The following is an 18638-nucleotide window of genomic DNA, read 5'->3' on the forward strand; positions in this document are numbered from 1 at the left end:
TAATAGTCGGTTATTTAAGAGTGTGGATGAACAAAGGGACCTTGGGGTTCAAATCCGTACATTCCTTAAGGTCGCTGCACAGGTTGATAGGGTAGTTAAGAAGACCTATGGGATACTAGGCTTCATTAACAGGGGATTGAGTTCAAGAATAGAAAGGTCATGTTGCAACTCTACAAATCTCTGGTGAGACCTCACTTAGAGTATTGTGTTCAGTTCTGGTCACCTCATTATAGGAAGCATGTGGAAGCTATGGAGAGGGTGCAGAGGAGATTTACCAGGATGTTGCCTGGATTGGTGAACAAGTCATATGAAGCAAGGTTAGCAGAGCTGGGACTTTTCTCTTTGGAGCGTAAAAGAATGAGAGGGGACTTGATAGAGGTTTACAAGATTATAAGAGGCATAGATAGGGTGGATAGTCAGTACCTGTTTCCCAGGGCACCAATAGCAAACACCAGAGGGCATATGTACAAAATTAAGGGAGGGAAATTTAGAGGAGACATCAGGGGTAAGTTTTTTACACAGAGGGTTGTGAGTGTCTGGAATGACTTGCCAGGGATAGTGGTGGAGGCTAAAACATTAGGGGTATTTAAGAGCCTCTTGGACAGGCACGTGGATGAAAGAAAAATGGAGGGTTATGGGGTAGTGTGAGTTTAGTACTTCTTTTAAGGATTATATGGGTCGGCACAACATGGAGGGCTGAAGGGCCTGTACTGTTCCGTAGTGTTCTATGGTTCTATGAAGTGTAACACCTCACACTTGTCCAGACTAGACTCCATCTGCCATTTCTCCTCCTACATTTTAGGTCACTTGGGTTGTTGATTTGGTTTAAATTTGTATGAGATATATTTGTGTTTTTGTTTGCATATCTTTGAAATGATGAGCCTGAATTCAATAGAGTTCAGAAGAATGTTGGGAGAGAAGGGTGGGGTAGTCATTTTCATTAAAACCTTCCAGATGCTAAAAGGGCTGGATAGAGTGGAGATGCAGATCCAGTAGTAGAGGGGTCCAGGATCCAAGGGCACAGACTCAGAATAAAGGGACATCCTTGTTAAACTGAAGTGAGAAGAAATTTCTTCAGCCAGAGGATGGTGAACCTGGGGGATTTATTTCCACAGAGGGCCAAGAAGCCGGGTGTGTGCTTCAGGCAGAGATTGATAGGTCCTTGATTGGCAAGAGGTTTAAGGGTTACAGGAAGAAGCTAGGAGAAAAGGGTTGAAACATGATTCAGCTATGATGGAGCAGACTCAGTGGGCCAAATGGCCTAATTCCACTCGTCTATCTTGTGGTCTTATGGTGTTTGCAAAGGTGGTTCTGCTGCCTGCAGACTGAGCAGTTCACATTTCCAATTTTCATACTAAACTGGGTCTTGACAAGCTAACTAAAACCAACTGTGAATATGGAAAAGCCTCTAAATCTTATCAGGAATCTATTATGGGACTTTGGCATTCCTCTTGCCTTATAATGTGATAGGAAGATTGAGGAGACAGGATGAAAAGCAGGGATGGCTCTGCAACGTAAGGAGAGCTCTCCGTAAAGTATGGACTGTGTCTCAGGAATCCAGACATGAACAGAAACTGCAAGAGAGTTCATTCCTTGAAAATCCTAAATTACTGAAAGTGGAGTCAAGTTTATTGTCGAGTGCACAAGCACAGTGTGATATATGTACAGTTAAAATTTGCTTACAGCACAGAAAATAAATTGTACCAGACAGTGAAGAAAGATGACTGCAAACACAACATAAAAGCACAGCCAGGAACAAGTCCATGGTAATGCAAGAGGTGGTCTGTAATGTTCAGTTGCTGAGATAGTATTAGGGGAGTACAGAGTCCAGTGATTTTAAGAAAGTAGTTATTCCTGCACCTGGTGATGTGGGACTTTGGGTTTCAGTACCTCTCGCCTGATGGTGGCAGTGGGAAGAGTGCACGATCTTGGTGGTGGAGATGCTTGTTGACAGTTGCTACCTTCTTCAGACTTCATCTCCTGTGTGTGCTGTCAGTGGTGAGGAGGGCTTTGCCTGTGATGGTTTGGGTTGTGTCTACTGCTCTCTGCAGCCTCTTGCATCCCTGTGTTTTGGAATCGCAACACCAGGCTGCAATGCAACAGTCAGGATACTTTCAATGATGCCTCTGTAGAAATTAGAGTATTTGGTCACAAACTAAGTTTCCTTACGCTTCTAAGAAAGGAGATGCACTGCTGCACCTTCTTTGTAATTGCATCAGTGTACTGGGTCCAAGGTGATGATGCTCAGAAATTTCAAGCTGCTGACTCTTTCCTGACCCAACCATGATAACTGATACATGGTCTCCCAACTTCCCCTTTCTGAAACCCGACATTAAGGGAGCATTTACAGCACATTCACCCAGGGCCATCCTGATGTGCTTTCACAGTCCAGTGTGCTACCTACCATACCAGACCAACAGAAGAGATATACCCTCTGAACACCATGCCTTTCTGATACCTTTTCCCTCATGATACTGAATGAGTTGCCTGTATGGAAGTAGACATTCGGTGAGCACTCATATTACAGTTCCCTGTTCTCAACATTACCATGCAGAGTCACAGGAGTTATCATGGGTGAGATGAGGTGTATGATTAGAAACTCACCTGATAGGAATGGATTGAAACAAAATAAACTTATGATAAATGGCATCATAGCAATCAGTTTAGCAGCTACCGTGTAGACTCCACTGTGCAGCAGTTTTACACAAATGCCATACTAATAATGCCAGCTGAATTCTCATCCGTAACTTTAATATAAACGAGAAACAAGAGGGGACCAAGTATTGATCCCTGTGCAACACCACTGGTCACAGGCCACCGGTCTGTAAAAGAACCCTCACTACCACTCTCTGTCTCCTATCATCAAGTCGATTTTGTATCCAACTGGCTAGCTCAACCTGGATCGCATGTGTTCTAACCTTCCAGACCAGCTGAGCTTGCAGGATGCCATCAGATTCCTCACTAAATCCATGTTTACAACATCCATCATCCTACCCTCATCAGTCCTCTTGATCACAGCCGGCTGGTGGTGCAATGGCATCGGCGCTGGACTCCCAAGTTCGAATCCTGTCGCCCCCCCCCCCCCCCAATGCTTTCTATCCGTGCGGGGTTGAGCGTCGAGCTAGCTGCTCGGCCTCGTAAATAACAAGGGTCGAATCAGAAACGTTCATATTGTGACCCAGCAAATCCGAAAGGAGACTAATCCTGACACTACGTGCCAGACAAGAACGGCTGTCTGTCTGGAGTGACAAGCTGTGAAATGACTTCCTCAAGAAGCTCAATCAAATTGAAGAGGCATGGTCTCTCACATGCAAAACCATGCTAGTCTTTACTAATTCGTCCTTCATTTTCAAAATGCCATTAAGTTTTAGCTCTCAGAATCCTTTCCAATAACTTTCCCACCTTTGATGCAAAGGTCATATTAAAGTAATCCCTGCCTTGTGTTTACTACCCTTCTTAAATAAAGGCACAACATTAGTTTCCTGCAGTCTTTTGATATCTCTCTAACGAAAATATGAAAATCTCTACCAGAGTCCCAGCAATTTTCGCTCTTGCTTCCCATAATATCTCAAGATACACTTTGCAGGCTCCAGGGATATGTTTCAAGCCCTTTGTCAACTCCTTTCATAACATTGATATGTTGCAGGATGTCACTGTTCCGTCCTCTGAACTCAACAGCTTTTACATCTTTTTCTAAGGAAAATAGGTTTGGTTTTAAATGATTGCAAGAACTAATCATTTAAAAACTCACCCATTTTCCATGGCTCCACACATTTATGACCTCACTATCCTTAAGGGAACTAACCCTTTCTGTAGTTTAATATAGAATCTGTTTGGATTCTCCCTTATCCATCAGGGATATGTCATGGCTCCTTTATGCCCTGCTAATTCCTTATTGTACTTCCCTAAGGAATGTGCTTGATTCCAGCTGCCTAGCAATGAGATTTACTTCCTTCCTTGCCCTGACTAAAGTTTCAATATGACTCATCAATCAAAGTTCCCTAATCTTGCCCTTCACTCCAGCAGGAGCATACTGGCCCTGACCTCTTCCTGTCTCAGTGTTGAAGGTAGCATCTCTTCTGGAATACTGTACACAGAATCTAAGGAAGGGCTTTAATGGATTGCAAGCCATTCAAGGCATGCTTACTAGGTTAAATATCTAGGACAGGTAATAGGAAAAGAACCAGATCTGAAATGTTGAGTGTTTCTCTTGCCACAGACGTTGCCTGGCCTGCTGAGAGCCTCCAGCATTTTCTGTTTATATTTCAGATTTTTAGCAGGTTCTTTAATTTTAGTCTAGAATAACAGATTTAATTGGAGATATAATTGTAGCCAAGGAGTGTGGCAGGTTCAAATAATTAATTAAATCCTTACTAATTTCACAGGGCATGAATGGCTGGGCAAACAATGTGCTGTAGCTGGTATAACCCCATAGACACCATGTTGGCTGCACAGGGAATTTCAGCTGAGGAGTCTGGCCATTGACACATTGGACACATAAGTTAGGGAGAGTCATCTAGACATTGTGTTTCAGGAGGCAGTCACACCCTCAGGCTAACTTCTTCATGTTTGATCAGCAGGGATAGGAAGGTATAGCTGCTGAAGAGGCTAGTGGGGGAATCCACAGGGTGGGTCCAGAGGAGATTCAGCCTTTTCACTTGTCCAGTAATTCTTGCTCCCTGTGTAGAAATGTAGGAACTGCAGGGAGGATGTGCAAACTGTCCATTATACCAGATTACAGGAAGCTGTTTGAGTGGTGGGGATGGGCCAAGATAAAAGGATGTGGTAGTCATAGGGGGTGGATAGTGTTCCCTGCAGCAAAGACTATGTTGCCTACCTGGTGCCATCTCATCTGACTGGAGAAGAACTTAAGGTGGGAGGGGGAGGATCCAGTTGTCATGTTCTGCTGAAACAACATTGGTAGGATGAAGAAAAAGGTTCTGCTGAGGGATTGTGAATGGCTTGGGGCAAAATTGGAAAGTTATCCAGACATTCACATGGATGTGAATGTCTGGATAACTAACTGAGCTGTGTACAGATTGGCAGAGGACAAATAAGATCAGAGAATAAGAAATGAGGGAAGCAAGGTTCACAGAACAGTGTGGGAGAAGTTGGATTCTAGCCCTGTATCTAAACTCTGATCATTCATGATTCAACCACCCAGAAATCCCAATGGTATGACATCTGGCCCACTTCACTCCCTTTCCACTCACCAAGACCCAGTTCTTGTGCTTTCTTTCGATTCATTGTTCAAAATTGGGGTTTTGGTGACCATGCTGCCATTCAGCTGGAAATAATGCAGAAAAGATTTATGAGGATAGTGAGGGATAAAATTGGTCCCTTAGAGAATCAGGGTGGTCAGCTATGTGTGGAGCCGAGGGAGATGGGAGAGATTTTGAATGATTTCTTCTCTTCGGTATTCACTAAGGAGAAGGATATTGAATTGTGTAAGGTGTGGGAAACAAGTAAGGAAGTTATGGAACCTATGACAATTAAAGAGGTGGAAGTACTGGCACTTTTAAGAAATTTAAAAGTGGATAAATCTCCGGGTCGTGACAGGATGTTCCCCAGGACCTTGAGGGAAGTTTGTGTAGAGATAGCAGGAGCTCTGACAGAGATCTTTCAGATGTCATTAGAAAGGGGGATTGTGCCGGAGGATTGGCGTATTGCTCATGTGGTTCCATTGTTTAAAAAGGGTTCTAGAAGTAAGCCTAGCAATTATAGACCTGTCAGTTTGACATCAGTGGTGGGTAAATTATTCTTAGAGATAGTATTTATAATTATCTGGATAGACAGGGTCTGATTAGGAGTAGCCAGCATGGATTTGTGCATGGAAGGTCATGTTTGACAAACCTTATTGAATTTTTTGAAGAAGTTACGAGGAATGTTGACAAGGGTAAGGCAGTGCATGTAGTCTATATGGACTTCAGCAAGGCCTTTGACAAAGTTCCACATGGAAGGTTAGTTAAGAAGGTTCAGTCGTTAGGTATTAATGCTGGAGTAATAAAATGGATTCAACAGTGGCTAGATGGGAAATGCCAGAGAGTAGTGGTGGATAATTGTTTATCGGGATGGAGGCCGATGACTGGCGGGGTGCCTCAGGGATCTGTTTTGGGCCCAATGTTGTTTGTAATATAAATAAATGATCTGGGATGATGGGGTGGTAAATTGGATTAGTAAGTATGCCGATGATACTAAGGTAGGAGGTGTTGTGGATAATGAGGTGGGTTTTCAAAGCTTGCAGGGAGATTTATGCCGATTAGAAGAATGGGCTGAACGTTGGCAGATGGAGTTTAATGCTGAGAAGTGTGAGGTTCTACATTTTGGCAGGAATAATCCAAATAGAACATACAGGGTAAATGGTAGGGCATTGAGGAATGCAGTGGAACAGAGAGATCTAGGAATAACAGTGCATAGTTCCCTGAAGGTGGAGTCTCATGTAGATAGGGTGGTGAAGAAGGCTTTTGGAACGCTGGCCTTTATAAATCAGAGCATTGAGTACAGAAGTTGGGATGTAATGTTAAAATTGTACAAGGCATTGATAAGGCCAAATTTGGAATATTGTGTACAGTTCTGGTCACCGAATTATAGGAAAGATATCAATAAATTAGAGAGAGTGCAGAGACGATTTACTAGGATGTTACCTGGGTTTCAGCACTTAAGTTACAGAGAAAGGTTGAACAAGTTATGTCTCTATTCATTGGAGCGTAGAAGGTTGAGGGGGGATTTGATTGAGGTGTTTAAAATTTTGAGAAGGATTGATAGAGTTGAAGTCAGTAGGCTGTTTCCATTGAGAGTAGGGGAGATTCAAATGAGAGGACATGATTTGAGAGTTAGGGGGCAAAAGTTTAAGGGAAACACGAGGGGGTATTTCTTTACTCAGAGAGTGATAGCTGTGTGGAATGAGCTTCCTGTAGAAGTAGTAGAGGCCAGTTCAGTTGTATCATTTAAGGTAAAATTGGATAGGTATATAAGGAGTGGAGGGTTATGGGCTGAGTGCACGGGTAGGTGGGACTAGGTGAGATTAAGAGTTCGGCACGGACTAAGAGGGCTGAGGTGGCCTGTTTCCGTGCTGTGATTGTTATATGGTTATATGGAGGATATTGTTAAAACTTGGAGGACTGAGTTATTGAGAGAGGTTGAATAAGATAGGACTTTATCATGAAGTATAGTAGAATGAGAGGAAATCTTATAAAATGCTTAAAATCATGATGGACATAAATTGAGTGAATGTAGACAGTCTATTAGAGCTGGGGAATTAAGAGCTAGGGAGCATAGGTTTAAGGTGAGAGAGGAGAGATTTAATAGGAGTCTGAGAGGCATCCTTTTTCACCATTTGGATGATGTGGAATGAGCTACCAGAGGGAGTAGATGAGACAGGCACATTGACAATATTTAAACAACACTTGAAAGTTTCGTGCATTAGAAAACTGTAGATGGATAAAGCCTAAACACAGGCAAAAAGAGCTAGCTAAGATGAACATCTTGGTTGGCATGGACAAGATGGGCCAAAGGGGCTGTTTCTGTGATGTATGACTATGACTTACCGAGTTTGCCAATAAATTTATCATACTGGTAAAACCAATTGCTGGTGACAGTGGTGGAGGCAGATATGAGAGGGTCTTTCAAGAGACTCCTGAATAGATACATGGAGCTCAGAAAAATAGAGGGCTATGGCTAACCCTAGTTCATTTCTAAGGTAAGGACATGTTTGGCATAGCTTTGTGAGCCGAAGGGCCTGTATTGTACAGTAGGTTTTTCTGTGTTTCTAACTAACTCGATTGAGTTTTTCAAGAAGGTGACAAAGGTAGAACTGTTGGTGTTGTCAACATGAAGCGACGGAGAAGGTCCTTCTTAGGAGGTGCATCCTGAAGATTAAGCTGCATGAGATTCACATTGTATTGACTGTTAAATTGGCTTGCCTGTGGAAGACAGAGTGGTCAATATGAGTTATTCTGGCTGCAGCTCTGTGACTAGTGGTGTTTCACAGGGATGCATAGTGGGACCACTGTTTGTGATATATATAAATGTAGATGGGTGGTATAGTAAGTTTGCAGTCAATAGGAAGATTGGCGATATTGTGGATAGCACAGAAGATTGGCAAAGGGCATAACAAGATACAGATCAGTTCAGATATAAGTAGAGAAATAGCCACATTTGTTGCACTTTGGGAGATCAAATCTGAAGAGATAGTACACTTTTAAATGGCAGGATCCTTAACAGTTTTGATGAGGGCACCAACTCTTAGCTCCCTGAAAATGGTTACTTGGGTTGATAGGGCAGTAAAGAAGACATAAATTCATGCTTGTCTTTATTAATCAAGGAATTGAGTTCAAGAGTGAATTTAGAACATAGAATAGTACAGCACATTACAGGCCCTTCAGCCCACAATGTTGTGCCAACCCTCAAACCCTGCCTCCCATATAACACCCCACCTTAAATTCCTCCATATACCTGTCTAGTAGTCTCTTAAACTTCACTAGTGTATCTGCCTCCACCACTGACTCAGGCAGTGCATTCTATGCACCAACCACTCTCTGAGTGAAAAGCCTTCCTCTAATATCTCCCTTGAACTTCCCTCCCCTTACCTTAAAGCCATGTCCTCTTGTACTGAGCAGTGGTGCCCTGGGGAAGAGGTTCTGGCTGTCCATTATATCTATTCCTCTTAATATCTTGTACACCTCTATCATGTCTCCTCTCATCCTCCTTCTCTCCAGCAAATAAAGCCCTAGCTCCCTTAATCTCTGATCATAATCCATGCTCTCTAAACCAGGCAGCATCCTGGTAAATCTCCTCTGTACCCTTTCCAATGCTTCCACATCCTTCCTATAGTAAGGCTACCAGAACTGGACATAGTACTCCAAGTGTGGCCTAACTAGAGTTTTATAGAGCTGCATCATTACATTGCATCTCTCAAACTCTATCCCTCCACTTATGAAAGCTAACACTCCATAAGCTTTCTTAACTACCCTATCTACCTGTGAGGCAACTTTCAGGGATCTGTGGACATGTACCCCCAGATCCCTCTGCTCCTCCACATTACCAAGTATCCTGCCATTTACTTTGTACTCTGCCTTGGAGTTTGTCCTTCCAAAGTGTACCACCTCACACTTCTCCGGGTTGAACTCCATCTGCCACTTCTCAGCCCACTTCTGCATCTTATCAATGTCTCTCTGCAATCTTCGACAATCCTCTATACTATCTACAACACCACCAATCTTTGTGTCGTCTGCAAACTTGCCAACCCATCCTTCTACCCCCACATCCAGGTCGTTCATAAAAATCACAAAAAGTAGAGGTCCCAGAACAGATCCTTGTGGGACACCACTAGTCACAACCCTCCAATCTGAATGTACTCCCTCCACCACGACCCTCTGCCTTCTGCAGGCAAGCCATTTCTTAATCCACCTGGCCAAATTTCCCTGGATCCCTTGCCTTCTGACTTTCTGAATAAGCCTACTGTGTGGAACCTTGTCAAATGCCTTACTAAAATCCATGTAGATCACATCCACTGCACTACCCTCATCTATATGCCTGGTCACTTCCTCAAAGGACTCTATCAGGCTTGTTAGGCACGATCTGCCCTTCACAAAGCCATACTGACTGTCCCTGATCAGACCATGATTCTCTAAATGCCCATAGATCCTATCTCTAAGAATCTTTTCCAACAGCTTTCCCACCACAGATATAAGGCTCACTGGTCTATAATTACCTGGACTATCCCTACTACCTTTTTTGAACAAGGGGACAACATTTGCCTCCCTCCAATCCTCCGGTACCATTCCATGGACAAGGAGGACATAAAGATCCTAGCCAGAGGCTCAGCAATCTCTTCCCTTGCCTCATGGAGCAGCCTGGGGAATATACCGTCAGGTCCCGGGGACTTATCCATCCTATTGTATTTTAACAACTCTAACACTTCCTCTCCCTTAATATCAACATGCTCCAGAACATCAACCTCACTCATATTGTCCTCACCGTCATCAAGTTCCCTCTCAGTGGTGAATACCGAAGAGAAGTATTCATTGAGGACCTCGCTCACTTCCACAGCCTCCAGGCACATCTTCCCACTTTTATCTCTAATCGGTCCTACCTTTACTCTTGTCATCCTTTTGTTCTTCACATAATTGAAGAATGCCTTAGGGTTTTCCTTTACCCTACTCGCCAGGGCCTTCTCATGCCCCCTCTTGTTCTTCTCAGCCCCTTTTAACCTTTCTTGTTACCCTGTATTCCTCAATAGACCCATCTGATCCTTGTTTCCTAAACCTCATGTATGCTGCCTTCTTCTACCTAACTAGATTTTTCACTTCACTTGTCACCCATGGTTCCTTCACCCTACCATTCTTGATCTTCTTCACCGGGACAAATTTAGCCCTAACATCCTGCAAGAGATCCTTAAACATCGACCACATGTCCCTGCGAAAACATCATCCCAATTCACACCCACAAGTTCTAGCCTTATAGCCTCATATTTTGCCCTTCCCCAATTAAAAAATTTCCTGTCTTCTCTGATTCTATCCTTTTCCATGATAATGCTAAAGGCCAGGGAGCGGTGATCACTGTCCCCCAGATGCTCACCCACTGACAGATCTGTGACCTGACCCAGTTCGTACCTAATACTAGATCTAGTATGGCATTCCCCCTAGTCGGCCTGTCAACATACTGTGACAGGAATCCATCCTGGACACACTTAACAAACTCTGCCACATCTAAACCCTTGGAATTAATCAGGTGCCAATCAATATTAGGGAAGTTAAAGTCACCCATGATAACAACCCTGTTATTTTTGCACCTTTCCAAAATCTGCCTCCCAATCTGCTCCTCGGTATCTCTGCTGCTACCAGGGGGCCTATAGAATACCCCCAGTAGAGTAACTGCTCCCTTCCTGTCCCTGACCTCCACCCATACTGACCCAGAAGAGGATCCTGCTAAATTACCTGCTCTTTCTGTAGCTGTAATAGTATCCCTGACAAGTAATACCACCCCTCCTCCCCTTTCCCCCCCTCTCTATCCCTTTTAAAGCACTGAAATCCAGGAATATTGAGAATCCATTCCCACCCTGGTGCCAACCAAGTCTCTGTAATGGCCACTACATCATAATTCCATATGTGTATCCAAGCTCTCAGTTCATCACCTTTGTTCCTGATACTTCTTGCATTGAAGCACACACACTTTAGCCCTTCTACCTTACTACCTTTATACCCTATATTCTGCTGCTCTTTCCTCAAAGCCTCTCTGTGTGTCAGATCTGACTTTACTCCATGCACTTCTTTCACTGCTCTATCGCTCCGGGTCCCATCCCCCTTGCTAATTAGTTTAAACCCTCCCGAAGTGCAGCTTTATAAAACACTAGTTAGGCTTATTTGGAGGACTGCATTCAATTCTTGCTGAGGCTTTGGAGAGGTGCAGAAGAGGTTTATCAGGATGCTGCCTGGTTTTGAGAGCATATGCTGAAATGAGATGTTGGACAAAATTGGGTTGTTTTCTCTGGAGCATCTGAGGCTTCGGGGAGATGTGATAAAGGTTTATAATATTATAAGAGGCATGGACGGCCAGTATCTTTGTCTCAGGATTTATTGATTAATTCCAAAGGGCATGCATTTAAAATAAGAGAGGGTGAATTCAAAGATGTGTGGTAAGTTTTCTTACACAGAGAGAGGTGGGAGCCTGGAATGCACTGCCTGAGGTGGTGATATGGTGGAGGCAAATACAGTAGGGGCATTCAAGAGCTCTTAAATAGGCACATGATGGTGCAGGAAATGGAAGGATATGGGCATCATGTCCAGTAAGCAGAAAGGATTAGTTTAGTGCAACACTTGATTACTAATTTACTTAGTTCAGTGCAACATTGTGGGCAGAAGGGCCTCTCCCTGTTCTCTCAGCTTGAATTTAAATTCCCACCTTTCTTCGTGGGACTGAATTCAGCAACTTAACCGCAGTCTATGCAGAAAAATGATTACGAGAATGTTACTGGATCTGGAGGCTTGGAGTTAGACAGAGATTGTTTCCTGCCAGAGCAGCGGAGACTGAGGGATGGCTTTATTGAGATTTATAAAATCATGAGGGGTGAGATAAGGTGAACAGACACAGCTTTTGTTTCCTAGATTGGGGAGTCTAAAACTAGAGGACACAGAGTTATGGTGAGAGGGAAATATTTAAAAGGAACCTGATGGACAACATTTTTGCACAGAGGGTGGTATACATATGGCCACCAGAGTAATTGAGGTGGATAAAATTAAGTAAAAATGACATTTGCATGGTAAATGAATGGGAAAGTTTTAGAGGGAAATGGGCCAAATGCAGTGAAGTGTGACTGGCAGAGATAGAAACTTGGTTGACATGGGCAGGCTGATCCAAAGGGCTTTTTACCCTACTGTATAACTGTGTGACTGTTGTGTAATAGCAGTAAGGGACCTGGGGCTGGGAACAGGGAAATAGGTGTACTATATGAAGGTGGAGTCTCTATTCTGCAGGCACATCATGTGACTGCTCAGTTGTAGGTGATCAGCTCTGTCACTCCATGGGTCAGGGAGTGGCCATGTTTTTTGCTAGGGCAGAGTCTGAGAAGCTGCACATTACATACACTGAGAATGATGCTGGACAAAGTTCAACTGCAGTAAATCTTGCCTTTTTTTTGTATGGACTTTGATACATTAATGAACGCACACCTTCTACAGAAACTGATCACAAGCACAGTGCAGAAGGAATGCATTCCCCGCTGGGTCAGAGCTGAAGGAAATCTCATTAAAACAGTAAAAAAGGAGGAATCAGGTAAATGGAATCTGACAGTTGATGCTTGGGCTGTTACTGAGAGGATGTAGGAGCTGAGGCAGAGTTTGCTGCCCTCCCCGAGATCTTGGCCAGAACTGATTAAATGTTCTGTTGTTTAATCCTGACATTTGAGCAAAGCAGGAACTTTGTGAAGGATTTGAGTTTGAGGACCTCAATCTATATTTAGATATACGCTGAACTTATTTGTGGTGTATAATACAAGTGATTTCACTCCCTACATTGTTGAGAGGTAGCCTGGATTGAAGAAGATGGGATAAAGGCAGAAAATGCTGGAAATATTCAGTAGGTCAATTAGCATCTGTGAACAGAAAAACATGTTGGGTCTGTTACCCTTGATTTTCAGAGAAGATGGGAGACAGGGGACTAAGAGTCAAGGAGACTATCTGGATTTAATCCAGTTGTATGAATGTTGAAATTGCAAGTGAAGTGAATTCAGTCAGACACAGCAGGAAAATCCCACTGTGATCTAGGTGAAGAGGTGGTCTCAGGTGGGAAGGTGTGGAGACTCTGCAATTTGCCTTATTACTCAGCCAAGAAGAATGTTGTCAAGATCTAAGCCAATCCCTCAAAATAACATTAAGATGATGCATTCCACAGTGGAACAATTTGTCAAAGTCTGAGATGGGTGAGGCACTGGACTGTGGCAACACAAATGTATCACACCCCAGGAGAATGGAAGGGAGGCAGGGAATGCGGTGGTAGTAAAGAGGGATTAAACAAATAGGTAGGGAATAGTGGGTGACGGCACTTGGATGTGTGACAGTGAGAGTCTGATACCTGGGACTGACTTCTTCCTTAGCCAATCAAGATATCGTGGCACCAACGAATATATTCAAGGACCAGGAGAGACGGAGGAGCAGTGGGAATGGTGAGTTTGTGGAGTCTCTCTTCTAACTCGACAGTAATTATTGTTTCATTTTGTACAATACGACAGCGGGTGTTTTATAAACAGTACCAAACAGCCATTCAGGACTGATGTGATGAGAAATTTAGTCATACAGAGTGTAGGGAATTAACTACTCTGTCACTGAGCATTTTCAACTCAGAGGTATACTTTTGTGTCATGATGTCAAAACAACAAGCAAGTCTTAATGACAGGAAGACAAAAGAGCTAATTGTAGACCTAAGGAAGGGGGTTGGGGATGCGAACCAAACCCTGTCCTCGTTAACTCAGCTGCTGTACAGGTGGTTGATAGCTTCAAATTTCTTGGCATCCATATCAGCAGCATCCTCACTTCATCCAGTTTTGGTGGTCCACCAGAATTATCCTGAACTTCGACAGACACACTACTGAAGGTGTCCTGACGGTTTTTTCTGAGCCTGGTACGGCAGTGGGCTGACAAAACCTGTAATCAACACTGCCCAGTCCGTCACAAGCTCATCACTTCCTTTCATCCAGCTCATCTTCATGGTGCATTGCTTTAGGATGCCCACCACTATTCCCTTTTCTTTCTCCTGCTTCTACGAGAAGATACAGGAGCTTGAAGTCCCGGTCGATAAGACTTCAGAACAGCTTCTATCTTGCTATCACACTTCTGCACCACAGATTTCATACCCATTTCCCGGTGGTGCTACCATATTCTCAAACTCTTAATTCTTCCTCTCCCAGTTATTCTGTTATCTCCACCTAGCATTTCTGTTTTCATGACTATGCTCCTGCACCTTTCTGTTATTTTGTGTTGACATCTGTACTTATTAACACTGTGTATAGTCTTTCCTCTTGCGAACAAGGAATTTCATTGCATTTGGTGTACGTGACAATAAGCCTTTAAATATTTAAGAAGTTTAAAGGGTGTGCAGTTGGGGCAAGAAAATGGTGCTGAGTTCAATGATCAGCCATGATCATAATGACCAGCATAACAGATGCAAGATGCCAGGTATTCCTGGGGCCACAGATGGCCCTGAGAGCACTGAATTGTTGGCATGTTGTGGTTACAGAGAGTGGCTGCACCTCCTGCACTCTGCCCACTCTTCAACTGTTCTTTGGGGGAATCTCTTGGACCCCAGTCTTCAGGTTCCTTGAGATATGCTCAGGTTTCCAATCCAAAAACAACTTGCTTCTGCTGCTAATTACCTCCTGGACCTGCTAACGATGCCGTGGTGGTGTGGTAGTTAGCGGTCTTACAGCTTTGGCCATTCCAGCACTATCCACAAGGAACTTGTGCATTCCCCCGTGACTGTATGGGTTTTCCTCTGGGTGCTCCAGTTTTCTACCCTAGTCCAAGGATGTACTGGTTAGTAGGCTAATTGATCATTATAAATGGTCTTGTGCTTAGGCTAGGATTAAATAGGTGGGATGCTGGTTGGTATGGGATGGAAGAGTCTCTTCTGCCCTGTATCTCTAAATAAAATAAAATCAGTCCTGATATTTACTGATGGAGGTGGCAAGAATCTCCTTACAGGTGTTAAATAAAGTGGAGTTCAGAGAGTCAAAGACCTTTGCCATTATTGTCGCTGCATGTGCAACGTCAGGCTGTCAGTGAGAGTTATCTTTGTGGGGAGGCTGAAACTGTAACCATTGCCCCAGTTAGTGGAGGTAACTGAACAAGTTTAGCATGGCTGAGAATTCAGCAGCCTTCGGTACCTGTCAGCCTATTAACCAGGTCATCTGTGCAGTCTACTTTTTGGTGTTGATATAATCAAGTGCTTGGATCAGGGTGTTGTCATGAGGTCCTGTGCTTCCTTCTGTGATGGAATGGGCTGTTGGCTGTTGGCAATGACTGGATTTTGTTTTTCTTACTTCCTTTTTGCCAATCATACTTCTTGAGGATTGCATCTACACCGATGCTGGCAATCAGAGATGATCTGATCCTACTGGGTGACTTCAGGATCCAAGAAGGGTCCCCTTGGTCTGATCTGTAGACTTCAGGATTGGGACAGATGCTGATGACAGTACTGTGTTAGTTGTGAATGATAGTGAGTGTACGGCCATGAGTGAGGGGAGTCATTGAACTACCAACCTAGTTTATACACACTCAGTGGCCACTTTATTAGGTACAGGAGTGCACCTAATAGTTTAGAGTGGAACCCAGTATGGTCTTCAGCTGCTGTAGCCCATCCACTTCAAAGTTCAATATGTTGTGCATTCAGAGTGCTTCTTCTGTACACCTCTGTTGTAACGTGTGGTTAGATGAGTTACTGTCACCTTCCAGTCAGTTTGAACCAGTCTGCCCATTCTCCTTTGACTTCTCTCATTAACAAGGCATTTCCACCGACAAAACTGCCACTCAGTTCTGTAGGTGGAATTTTTTTTTTCTGTAAACTCTAGACACTGGTGTTTGTGAGAATTCCAGGAGATCAGCAGTTTCTGAGATACTCAAATCACCCCATCTGGCACCAGCAATCATTCCACATTCAAAGTCACTTGGATCGCATTTCTTCCCCATTCTAATGTTTGGGCTGAACAACAACTGAATCTCTTGACTATGACTGCATGCCACCTGATTGGCTGATTAGATATTTGCATTAACAAGCAGGTGTACAAATGTACCTAATAAAGTGGTTACTGAATGTAAATACAGAAGCTGCCCCATCAGAAACTGTACGTGTTGGAATCTGGAGCAAAAATAGCAAGCTTCTGGAGCAACTCAGCAGATGAAGGGTTATTTTTCTTACTGCTCTCTTTCTGCACCACTTATATAATTTGCTATATACTTACTGTAATTTGTAGTTTTTTATTATTATGTATTGCAATGTACTGCTGCCTCAAAACAACCAAGTTCATGACATATGATGGTGATATTAAACCTGATTCTGATTCTGATCTGTACAGGGGAAGGGATGGTCAATGTTTCAAGTCTGGACCTTTCATCAGGTCAGAGTGTAAAGAGGAAATTTCCAGAATAAAGAGGCGAGGGGGAGGGGTGATGAAAGAGCTGGCACGTTGAACTGGCTAAAGAGGGGGATAATGAGTAGATGGAGCCAGGTGAGGGAAGGGTTCACCTGGAGTTCAGAGGTAGAGACAGAGACTGAAAGGCAGTCAGTGCACACAACATAAAGTTTTCCATTCTCCACTTCCATTCCACCTGGCTTCATCTGTTCGTCATCTCCCCCCTCATGTGGATCCCTCTATCACTTGCCAGTCCCAGTCACTGCCTCATTGGTCCTGCTCACCTCATTATACTGACCATAACCCTTCTCTCCTCTTAATCCTGATACAGGGTCTCATCCTGAAACATCGACTGTCCCTTGACGTCCACAAAGACTCACTGAGTTTTTCAGTTTTGGACTGAAAACAGAAAGAGCTGGAAACACTCAGTCAGAATCTGTTGAGAGAGTATCAGAATTAATTAATTATTAATTAGTAATAATCTTTCAAGAATTGATTAGCTAGCCTGACCTCAGTGTTTGGGAAGACGACCCTAAGGTATACGGGAAAGATGCCAGCATGGATAGAGCATTACGAGAAGGCAGAGAGTGGGAATAAAGGGAGCCTTTTCTGATTGGCTGTCGGTGATTAATGGTGTTTTGTAGGGGTTGGTGTTGGGGCTGCTTCTTTCTAATATTGTATGTCGATAGAAACATAGAAAATAGGTGCAGGAGTAGGCCATTCGGCCCTTCGAGCCTGTACCACCGTTCAGTATGATCATGGTTGATCGTCCAACTCAGAACCCTGTACCTGCTTTCTCTCCATACCCCCTGATCCCTTCAGCCACAAGGGCCATATCTAACTTCCTCTTAAATATAGCCAATGAACCGGCCTCAACTGTTTCCTGTGGCAGAGAATTCCACAGATTCACCACTCTCTGTGTGAAGAAGTTTTTCCTCATCTCGGTCCTAAAAGGCTTCCCCTTTATCCTTAAACTGCGACCCCCTCGTTCTGGACTTCCCCAACATCGGAAACAATCTTCCTGCATCTAGCCTGTTCAATCCCTTTAGAATTTTATATGTTTCAATAAGATTCCCCCCTCAATCTTCTAAATTCCAGTGAGTATAAGCCTAGTCGATCCAGTCTTTCTTCATATGAAAGTCCTGCCATCCCAGGAATAAATCTGGTGAACCTTCTTTGTACTCCCTCTATGGCAAGAATGTCTTTCCTCAGATTAGGGGACCAAAACTGCACACAATATTCTGGGTGCGGTCTCACCAAGGCCTTGTACAACTGCAGCAGAACCTCCCTGCTCCTGTACTCGAATCCTTTTGCTATGAATGCCAACATACCATTTGCCTTTTTCACCACCTGCTGTACCTGCATGCCCACCTTCAATGACTGGTGTACAATGACACCCAGGTCTCGTTGCATCTCCCCTTTTCCTAATCAGCCACCGTTCAGATAATAATCTGTTTCCGTGTTCTTGCAACCAAAGTGGATAACCTCACATTTATCCACATTAAATTGCATCTGCCATGAATTTGCCCACTCACCTAACCTATCCAAGTCACCCTGCATCCTCTTAGCATCCTCCTCACAGCTAACACCACCGCCGATGATTTGAATGACAGAATTTATGGCTTTGTGAACAAGACAAAGATAGGTAGAGGGGCAGGTAGTGTTGAGGAAGCAGGGAGCCTACAAAAGAACTTAGATTAGGAAAATGAGCAAAGAAGTGGCAGATGGAATACAGTGTTGGTAGGTGTATGGTCATGCACTTTGGTAGAAGGAATAAAAGCACAGACTATTTTCTAAATGGGGAGAAAATTCAAAATCTGAGGTGCAAAGGGACTTGGGAGTCCTCATACAGCATTCCCTAGAAGTTAATTTTCAGGTTGAGTTGGTAGTGAGAAAGGTAAATACAATGTTAGCATCCATTTTGAGAGGACTGGAATATAAAATCAAGAATGTTATGTTAAGGCTCTGTAAGGCACTGGTGACACCTCACTTGGAGTGTTGTGAGTAGTTTTTGGCC

At 43.6% G+C, this 18638-nt stretch overlaps 1 protein-coding gene across 1 annotated transcript in view; it reads left to right on the forward strand.

Moving 5' to 3' along the window:
- LOC132380273 (unconventional myosin-XV-like) overlaps positions 1-18638 on the forward strand; it is a 909717-nt gene that overhangs the window by 691919 nt on the left and 199160 nt on the right. Inside the window, exon 29 of the mRNA XM_059949029.1 lies at positions 13592-13660. Coding sequence (XP_059805012.1) covers positions 13592-13660 — 69 coding nt within the window. The remainder of the gene's footprint in view (positions 1-13591; positions 13661-18638) is intronic.

This window comes from Hypanus sabinus, chromosome 23 (genome assembly GCF_030144855.1).
Source record: "Hypanus sabinus isolate sHypSab1 chromosome 23, sHypSab1.hap1, whole genome shotgun sequence".
NCBI classification, from domain to species: Eukaryota; Metazoa; Chordata; class Chondrichthyes; order Myliobatiformes; family Dasyatidae; genus Hypanus; species Hypanus sabinus.